At 52.1% G+C, this 10,109-nt stretch overlaps 1 protein-coding gene across 1 annotated transcript in view; it reads right to left on the bottom strand.

The window, feature by feature from the left end:
* FGD1 (FYVE, RhoGEF and PH domain containing 1) overlaps positions 1-10,109 on the bottom strand; it is a gene marked incomplete at its 5' end in the record, with an annotated part of 35,839 nt that overhangs the window by 17,857 nt on the left and 7,873 nt on the right. The window contains 3 exons of the mRNA XM_024767175.1: positions 535-973; positions 1,099-1,276; positions 1,581-1,754. Of these exons, the coding sequence (XP_024622943.1) occupies positions 535-973; positions 1,099-1,276; positions 1,581-1,754 (791 nt within the window). The remainder of the gene's footprint in view (positions 1-534; positions 974-1,098; positions 1,277-1,580; positions 1,755-10,109) is intronic.

Here is a 10,109-nt window from a genome sequence, read left to right as displayed (position 1 = left end):
GGATTCCTGCTGCTGAGAGCCTTTGTCCACAGCCTCAGGTTCCTAGGGGGCTCTAAGCTCTTGTGGCCCTCCGGAGGCCAGCTGTCTGGAAGTCTCTCTGGATGTGAGACTTTCCATTTTACAAATAAGGAAACTGAGGCTGTGGTGGGGCAGCAGAGACTTGCCCAATGTCACATAGCTACTGAATCTGGGGATTTTCTAGTTGGAACAGGACTTTAAAGATCCCCAACGATGATGCCCATCTTCAAGATGGAAAAACTGAGGTCCAGCTAGTGGTTCTTGGATGAGGGTAGAACAATTTTCCTAGTGGGCATTTGGAACTGTCCATGGTCATTTTTGTATTTACAGTGATGGGAGGACAGCGTACAGGTCTGCTACTGATATTTAGTACCAGGAGACCAGGGAAGCCAAACATTCCAAGTGGAAACAATGCCCTGTTTCAAGAAATACTGAGCTGGGGGAAGAAGCAAGTGTAAAAGCCAGGCTCCTGATTTCTCCACACAGTCCTGCCTCTCGGTGAACGTGGGTCAGTACCTCCACAGACTCTTGTCTCTCCATCGGGGGCACTGGGATTTCTCTGTCCTTCTCATCCTCCTCCTCGTCATCCTCCTCCTCCAGGTCACTATCAACCTCCTGGGAGCTGGGTCGGTGGGGGTCGGCCAAAGCAACAGGGACACTGGCCAGGGCAGGGAGCCCAGGGCAGAGGCTGTGGCTGGGGGGCCCATCATCACTGATGAAGCAGGTCTCCTCGCTGTTGGATGGTGAGCTGATGCTGTCAATACCGCTGTCCCGATTGGGCACCTTCTCGCCGTCCCGGGGCCCGGGAGCCAGCAGGAACAGGCAGCGGGAGGCCTCGCCCTCGGGGAGCTGGGGCACTGGTGGCTGCAGGGGTGGCTGTGGCAACATGGCTGGCTCTGCGGGACCTGGGCTGGGGCCAGGGGCTGGCCTATCCGAGGCAACAATCACAGGCTCTCTGAGGTGGGTGGTGGACACACATGAAGGCAGGGTATGAGCTTGACTGAGAGGCCTGTCTTACAACTGTCCTTTCTATCCCAGGCCCACCCTACCCCCACAGGGTCCCCTGGGGACCAGACTCACCTTTCAAATTTCTCAATCAGTGAGGATACTGCTGCAGAACTGAGGCTGGCCTCTGCCCTGGAGGCCAGGCCCTTGGCTACTCGGGGGTCTGCAGGCAGTGGGCGTGATGGCGGGGGTGGGATGGGCTCAGGTGGTGGGGGCATCCGGGGCATCTGCAGGTAGCTGGGCTTTGGGGGGACTAGAGAGATGGATGGGAAAAAGAGGGGAGATCCCAATGGGCTGAGTTTGGAGTTGGCTGTCATAGCCAGACCACAGGCCCCTCCACAAACCCCCAGTCTGTACCTTTGCCTGAGGTAGGCACAGAGCAGGCCTGAGGTGAGATGCCAGTATGCACATGTTAGCCCCAGGTCTCAGCCCTTTGCCCCTAGACCACAGTGCTTCCTGTCCTTCTAACAAGCCTTCTCCTCTCCCACTGGCCAACCTTTCCCCTCCTGTGTCCCCTCTCATGGGCCATTCTTCTGCCCCTCTCTGGACCCACTTACCCTGTGGCTTTGGGCCCGGTGCCCGCTTCAGTGGTGAAGGACGCTGGCTGGGGGTTTCAGTGGGGGGACCTGGGTCTGAGCGAAGTCGCTGGGGACCTTCTGGATGAGGCTCAAGGCTCTGGCCAGGGTCAAGGGACAAACTTTTAACCAGGATACGGTTTCCCTGGTGCAGCCCTGCAGAAAGGGAGAAACTGGGTGTGAAGCAACTGATTACCCCAACTGGGAAGCTGTATGTCTTAGCAGGTACCTGTGATATCGGGTTTTCCTGAGCCCCTTTCCTGGCCACACTGCCTTTCTGGGAAGCCTTTACCCCAGCCGTCGGACGGGGAGCCAGGCCCAGGGTTGTGGCTGGCTGTTTTCAGTAACAGACAAGAGTTCTTTGTGATTAGTACATTGATTTCTTGTATGTCAGCAGGCATTATTATTAGGGAGTTTAACCAGGCTGGGGGTGAGCACGAGCAGCCTATGGTTTGTGTACATGCTTGCACTCTTGTTTATTTAGCCACAGTGAGATGCTGAGCCTAAACCATTCTTTGCCTTTTTTCTTAAGGTCCTGAGGATATCTGGACTTCCTTTTCTATGGTTTTATATAGCTGAAAATGATGAAATTATATTTCATGAACAAAAGTTTTGCTTCTTAAAATGCCAGCTTCTCACTAATCTGTACTATCCTCTATTTCCACACCTACACACACAAACACACAGCCAGCACCCAGAGTTCAGGTCATAGGAACAGCTTTAAACAGGCAAAAAAATTCAGAAAAGGGAGGCCTTTTTGCACTGTCCCTCTTCTTTCACTGTGGGCTCCCTACCTACCTTTGTCTTTGGGCCTGGGGGAGATGATGGTCACACTGGGGAGAGAAGATTCAGTCTGGGAGGTGTGAGGAACACCCCCCTCCCCGCACCAAGGGATGGCATGTCCTAAGGGAAGGAGTGTGGCCTGGATGGGCAGGGAGCTGTGGTGGGTCTCAGATGATAGAGACGAAGGGGAGGGGGAAGAGTAGAGTAGAGAGGGCAAGCCCTGCATGGCAGTCTGAGGAGCTGGATGACTATCCTGTGGGCAGAAGGGAGCCATGAAAAGCTGTTGTAGGGAAGGATGCAGGCAAACAGGTGTGAGGACGAGAGGGTGAATGGCAGCCAAGAGCCCCCAGAGCTCCCAACCACATATGGTGCCAGTTTTGCTGTGCCACAGCCACGTGGCCTCTCACAGCCACAGAGAGTCTGTTAACCTGTGTCACACAGTCTCATACATGACCAGTCACAAGTGGGTCCACCCAGTCACAGAGACACATGGGGTTATTTACACTGTTTCACTTAACTTTGGGGCCGCACAAGTTCAAACATCCAATCATGTGCAATCACACTTCTGAAAACCTGGTCACACATAGTCACAAAGACCCACAGTCACAACTTCACATATTATCACACAGCCTCACGGTATCACATGCACCAGCAAACGTGGCCATGCACAGTCACAAAGATGCAAGTCACACAGTGGCAAATCTACAATTTCACACACAGCCTCATACAACGATCATCCAACCACTTACCATCATATACCCAACTTACATACTCTTCAAATATGATTCCACCGAGTCACAAAGATATACAGTGCCATTTATCCTGTACCTCACAATTGCAGGGCCACAGGGTGTCATAAACACCAGGATATGGTGTTGCAGGTTCACACACCTGCAAACGGTTCACACATTGACAAGACTATAGCCACACAGGGTCATTATACCATGTCAGACACAACCTTGCACAGTGGCAAAACAGCACAAAGTCACATGCCAGCATGTACCCAGAAACACAGACACACAATCACAGACACATGGCATAATTTACTATGTCATACTCATGAAACAAACATGTCCATGGAGTCCCTGGGTCTTAGGGGCTCAGGTATACACACCCACATGACACTTGCCTCGTGGTCTAAATAGTCATGGTTTCACACGCGGCCTCTGTTGCAAAAACATACAGCTACAACACAAAGATACCCTACCGGGTCACAGGCAGAAAGAGCAGCAGGGAATTTTAGCTCTCCCAGTCCTGGAGGGAAGGGAGTAGCCCAACCCACAGGGTTCCAGCAGCTTCCCAGGGTCTCTGACTCCATCCAGGCTACAATCCAGTCGCAAAGGCCCCAGGGGCCTCAGGCCATGGTCCCCTCCCAGCCCTGAAGGAACAAGGTGCCCCAGGCCACAGGCTGAGGCCCCCACCCCCACTCTGTACCTGGCTTTGGGTGCAGTTTCCTTATTTCCTTTCCCACCTGAGCAGGCAGGGCCCTGGCTGGGAGGGAGAAGGTGCTCCTCTCAGCTCAGCTGGGCTGCTTACCCTGCCCTGCTCAGCACATCCTGGCCTGGTCCTGCCCTGTCCTCCCCCTGGGCTTGGGGTTGAGGGGGATGAATCACCTGGAGGGCGGCACATGCAGAGACATAGGTCGAGAGACAATATGGCTAGAGAAAGTGAGAGACACAGAGAGCAGCTGAAAGGACCAGAGATCCAGAGAGCAAAGCCAGGCACCCCACCGTGCAGAGACCCCTCTCAGGGTTACACACATAGGTGCCAGGGTCCCAGGTGCCCCTTGTCTGCCTCCTTGGGCCTGGAGGCGCCCACCTGGCCCTGTCTCCACACCTCAAAGCAGGCAGCCCTCCCTGGGCAAGCCCTCCCACCCAGTCGGTACAGGGCAGTGGGGCCCCTAGTTGGGGCCTCTCCCTCTCTCCACTGCTTGTCCCAGGGATAGGGTGACCATGCCACCCTCTGTGGCCTTGCTCTGGCCCACTCTCTGCTCCCTCCTCACCCACCTCACCTGGGAGCGCACAGATGGGCCTGCCCCTCCTTTCTCTCTGCCTCCTTGCAGGCAGCCGTGCAGAATGGGATTCAAATATTCGGGGACACCCTGGATTCCCAGGTGAGAGGGGCAGGGACTGTCAGCCCAGTTTCTAATGAAGAGATGAAGGCAGCGAGAGGGGCAGTGACTTGCCCGAGGTCACACAGCAAGTCAGTGACAGACTTGTAGCAGACTGATCTGAGACTGGACTTCTTAACCCTGCTCTCCAAGAGGAAGCTCGGAAAGAGGGGAATCTAGAGGGGCAGAGGTGCGTGTCAGTGCTTCCGAAAGTCATGAGCTAGTGCGGCTAGTAAGAGCAACACCCCCAAGCCTGCCCACAGATTATGACAACAGGGCTTCAGTTCAGGAGCCTAGGCCTGGCCAAGAACCAGGCAGGGCTCCACTGAGGGAAGAAGATTCAAGATCCATCTCTCTCCTATTGCAGGGCTCCCCCTCCCTGTCCCTCTGCCTACATTTCCCTGTTTCCTCCTATGTTTCCCCTTAGTGGCCCCCTTGGCCCCAGGTCTTGCTCCCTTCGGGTGGCTAGATGGACCTCCAGCTCAGGTCATGCCACTTATCTGCGCAAGAACCTTCCATGACTCCCCATTGCCCATGGGGAAAATAGAAGCTTCCCAGCTGGTTCTCTATGGCCCCTCAAGACCCTGCTGAACTCCCTGGCTTCCTTCAGCTTAGTTTAGTCGCCCCAATACTTCTGAGCTCTGCTCTGAGCCTGGTAGATTCTGTGCTGGGGGAGCTGAAAATCCTATCTCTGCCCTCAGGGAGCTCTGAAGGGGGGTCCTTCCCCTCCCCTAGATATCACAGCCCTTCCCACTTCCCCATCCCATCCCCACACCCCTTAAGTCCTGCACTGATTTTCTCCAGTCCAATTTTTTACATTTAATTTAATTTTTTTGGCCAAGCTGCTCCGCATGTAGGATCTTAGTTCCCCGACCAGGGATGGAACTTGCGCCCCTGGCAGTGGAAGTGTGGAGTCTTAACCACTGGACCACCAGGGAAGTCCTCCAGTCCATTTTTTATGGTTGATAATCCACAACATTCTCTCTTACACATGCACGTACATCGACACTCACACCCACACACCTGACAAGGTCTTCCACCAGCACTGCCCCCTTGACCACTGGCATTAGAACAGAGGCCACAAAGGGCATCTCCCTCCCCGCCACAAAAGTCACACCACCAAATGCTTCCAATGCAGGGGGCACGGGTTCGATCCCTGGTCTGGGGTGGGGGTGGAGAAAACCGTAAAGACCTGGTGAGAACCACAAAGCTGCTCACACGTCCACATGCAACACGCTTGGCACAGGGTGTGCACACACAGCCATACTCAGGCGTCTCTTGTCACTGATGGGAAACACGCCCTGGGCACCCCAGGATGCCTGGGTGTGGCCCTGGCTCTGCTGTGGGCGTGGGGTGCGCCCTCTGACAGGCCCCTCAGCAGGCCGAAGGGCAATCTTGATCCTGACCCTGAGGGAGCGCCCAATCTCAAAGACAAGAAACTCTCATTCAGGAAAAGCTAAGTGCGGCTCAGGAAGTGCAAGGGGGTCAGCCTGTCGGGACTGGGAAGCTCAGGGGAGGGAGAGGCCAGGGACAGGATGGCCAGATAAAATACAGGATGCTCAGTTATGTTTGACTTTCAGATAAGCAATGAATAATTTCTTAGTATAAGCATGCCTCATGCATACTAAAAATGTATTATGCTATACTAAAAATTTTTTGTTGTACATCTGAAATTCAAATCTAACTGTACTTTTTTGGGGGTGAACTCCAGAAGCCCTAGTCAAGGAGGGATTCTAGTGAATGAGGTGGAGCCAGGCCTCCGAGGTGGCACCAGGCAAGCTGTGGGCTCTACCCAATTTCCCTGCAATGGGTACCTGAATGCTTATGACAGTGACATTATTTCAGGGATCACCTTGAATCTGGTCTTATTTATTAAAAAAACAAAGTCAATAATTAAAAACCTGCGGTACTTGACCATTCCAAAGAAGGGTGGCATGATCACATTCACTGACCAGACTGCATGGGTTAAGGTGTTGTGAAGCCTTCACTAGGAACATCTGGCTCAGGAGTAACACAGACCTCAGTTAAATCCCAACACCCTCACTTACTAGCTGTGTGACCCTGGGCAAGCCTCTCCATCTATCTGAGACTCAGTTTCCTTGTGTGGAAAATAGGATAATAATCACAGCTCCCTGGTTTTGAGGAGTCCATGAGACAAAGAAGGGAAAGAGCATAGTGCTCCCCCACCCACAGAGCAATGTGGCTTGAACTTGAAAGCCAACAGAACCGCACATCCACAAAGACACAAAACTATGCACACAGATACATAAACCCACAGACCACAGGCTGCAACCCAACACAAAGCTATCAACACACTGAGAAACGTGTGCAAACCCAGCCAGAGATGGACACAGAATCCAGCCCCACTCTCCTTGGCAGCTTCTCAGATCAGGGCGGGATTCCTACTAGAGGCGGAATGGCAGAGAAAAGACAATGGTATCCCATCCCCCATTCAAATTCAGTTCAAATATAGAAACCAAACAAAACCACAAAATAAGTGTCAAGAAGTATAACAGAGTTTGGAATTTTCCCATGACAACTTACTGTTAGTGAAATAGCAAACTCATTCCAAAAATTGTTTCTGGTAGCTTCATGCCCCTGCCTGGCAGGTGCCCTTGAGCATGTGCTTCTGGGCTTACTGGCAGAGTAGGTCTACCATCTAGCTGAGTTTGAGGACAATGACTTTACCACTGGAACTGGACCCTTACCTCTTTCCGAGAATTTCAGCTCCCAGCTCTCCCCATCCCTGGCCAGCAGCACCCCCTCTCCCTTCTCCCAGCTTTAGCCTTGGCTTAATCTCAAGACAGCTAATAGGACCCCAGACTGGACCTCAGCCATTAACACCCTGGTGACATGGGGAATCGCTTCACAACTCTGGACCCCGATTTCCCCCATCTGCAAAATGGGGAGAATATGTGTGTGCTTCTCATTGTGAGGAACTGGTGAGATGCTATTGTGGGCAGAAGCCAGCCCTAGCACTCAGGCCTCCTGAACCCCAGTGCATGGTTCTCCCAGCAGCCCTCAGCCTCCAGGCTCAGAGGTAGGCCCCTGGGACAGTTGAATTCCTGGGGGTGGGGTGGGGTGGGGAAAGGGAGCAGAGGGAGTGGAGAAGAAAGAACAGCAAATAAGAAAGTGTCCTTTGGGCAGCCAGCTCCGTTGGGGGGCTGGGGGGGAAGGGGAGTCCCTTAGCTTGAGAAAAAAGCAGAGGATAAAGGTGGAGTAGCTGCCCCACCTCTTCCCACCTGCCCCTTGAATGTGAGGTCCAGCCCAGCTGCCCTGCTCCACCTTTGCAGCCAAACTTGCTTGGCCTGGCAGATGTTCTTTCTGAAAATTTAAACACAAAGCTCTGTCAAGAATGAGAAATGCAGGGGGAGCTGTCTATAGGAACCCTGTGGCTAGCCCGAAGATCCCTTCCTTGAAGTGGACTGGTCTTATGAACATAAGGACTCTGCAGAAAAATGGGGGCACCTTTTGCAGAGTGAAGGCATTTTTGGAAAGTGGGAGCCATTCTGGCAAGTAAGGAGCTTCCTAGAATGTTTCCTCTTGAAAACTGGAGAAACTTTCTGTAAAATGAAGGTCTTTTGGATAAAAAGAAAGCTCCTTCTGCAAAGGGAAAAAGTTTCTGCAATATGGAGGCGCTTTCTTCAAAGTGGAGGGACATTCTGTAAAGTGAGGAGAGTTCTATAAAGACCCTTTTGTAAAATGGATGATGTCTGTAAATGAAGGACCCTTTGACAAAATACAAGACTGTTCTGTAAAACGGAGGAACTCTTTTGTAAAATGAGGCTCCTCTGTAAAGTGAAGAACATTTTTGTGAAGTGTGGACCCTTGTGTAAAGTGAGGACCTTTTTGTAAAATGGGACAGTATAATGCAATAGGGGATGGTGAAGATGGGGGTAAACTGGAGAGCGCATGCCTCACTTAAAGTAGGGATGGCAGCTTCTCCCCTCTATCTAATTGTCACCTTGCAGTAATGGGGGCCCTGCATTTTCAGGTCTTCCAATATTTCAAGAGAATCAGAAATCCAGGCTTTTATGTGAAATCCCCTAATTTTAAAAACAGTGAGTAGGCCACAAGAAACTTTTGAGTCAAATTAAACTTGTGGGCCACCAGTTTGCAACTTGCAATACCTGAGTTAGATGGTCCTTAAGGTCCCTTCCACCTCTGCCATTTACCTCCTGCTCTATCTGATGTGCTCTGGCCCTAGGGCAGCAGCTTTGGAGTCCCTCCTCTACCCCCTGGAAGGGCCCAGTCTCTTCTGGGCCTGAGCACTCTCAGGGAGCTGGCTCATGCAATACTTGTCAGCAGTTCTGTGAACTGGAATCTGCCTTTCGTTCTGTCTGGTCTTCTGCCTTGTGCAGGATGCCTGGTGAAAAAAGCAGGAGACTGCAAGAACTTTTAGAACTCTCTGGAACTCAAGGTGTTCAGTTTTTTGTGGAGGATATAAGGTATGAGGATTCAACTGTTTGTTGAGCTCCTACTCTGCACCAGGCATTTTGTTGATGCTTTCCTGCAGGGCATCCTCCTAACAACCCTGTATGCTATTACCTCCATTTTACGGATGAGGAAACTGAGGCACAGAGAAACAAAATAACTTGCCTGAGGATACACATCTAGAAGTGGTTGAACTGAGACTGGATCCCAAGTGTGTCTGTGTCCAGAGTCACAGAGCACATCCTCAGTCAATGTTTGCTGAATTGCGAAAGAAATCACATTGGGGGCGGTGGGGGGGAGGTCAGAGAACTTTCTAAAGGAAATGGTTTTTGAGTTTGGCCATCCAGGTTGTTTTTTCAGGTGTAGATAGACTGGGCACAGTCCTGCAGGCAAGGGAACAAAAGTGAGCAACGGTGTGGATACTAGGGGTGGGGAGGTGAAAAGTGTGTTTTGAAGGGCACAGTGACCAGAGTCTTGGGTTTGTTAAGAACAGGAGGAAGGGGCAGAAAAAGCCAAAAGACAGGCAGGCACCCTCCTTCTCCACCAACCACTACCACCAAGATACAGACCCATAGGGGCCATGCAGAGGCAGGCACTGTCACAGAAACACATACACACACACACACACACACACACACACACACAGTCTACATACAGAGACCCACACGCAGAAACATCTGGAAATGCCCCAGGGGCTTAGAGCCAAGGTGTCATAACACAGGAACACATAACATATACAGACCCAAAGACACACACAGACACACATGGATATATAATGACACACACTCAAACATACACATGGATATACAGAAACAAGAACATTAAGATATACACAAAACAGACCCATGGGGACAAAGACAGCGAGGCAGCCAGGCACATGTGCACGCATGCGCACGTACACACACACACACACACACACACACACACACAGCCACATGGGAGCACAGACAGCCCATCTCTCTTCCAGTTGCTTGATTGCTGTTAAGGGCCTAGCCACCTCCTCCCAGCATCTCTGGACCTGAGGCCAGAGAAGGCTGGGGGTGGTAGCTCCACCCCCAGGGAGGGGCTGGGGACTTCAGAGGACAGGAAGGGAAGGGAGTGGAGCTGCAGCTGGGAGCACTGGGGGCAGTAATTACCCAGTGCTGGGGCTGCCACGCTGGCTGTGATTTCCCTCCTCCTGAGGA

Source organism: Neophocaena asiaeorientalis, unplaced genomic scaffold (assembly GCF_003031525.2).
Source record: "Neophocaena asiaeorientalis asiaeorientalis breed wild unplaced genomic scaffold, Neophocaena_asiaeorientalis_V1.1 scaffold313, whole genome shotgun sequence".
Lineage (NCBI taxonomy): Eukaryota > Metazoa > Chordata > Mammalia > Artiodactyla > Phocoenidae > Neophocaena > Neophocaena asiaeorientalis.
This window is presented reverse-complemented; position numbering and strand designations above follow the sequence as displayed.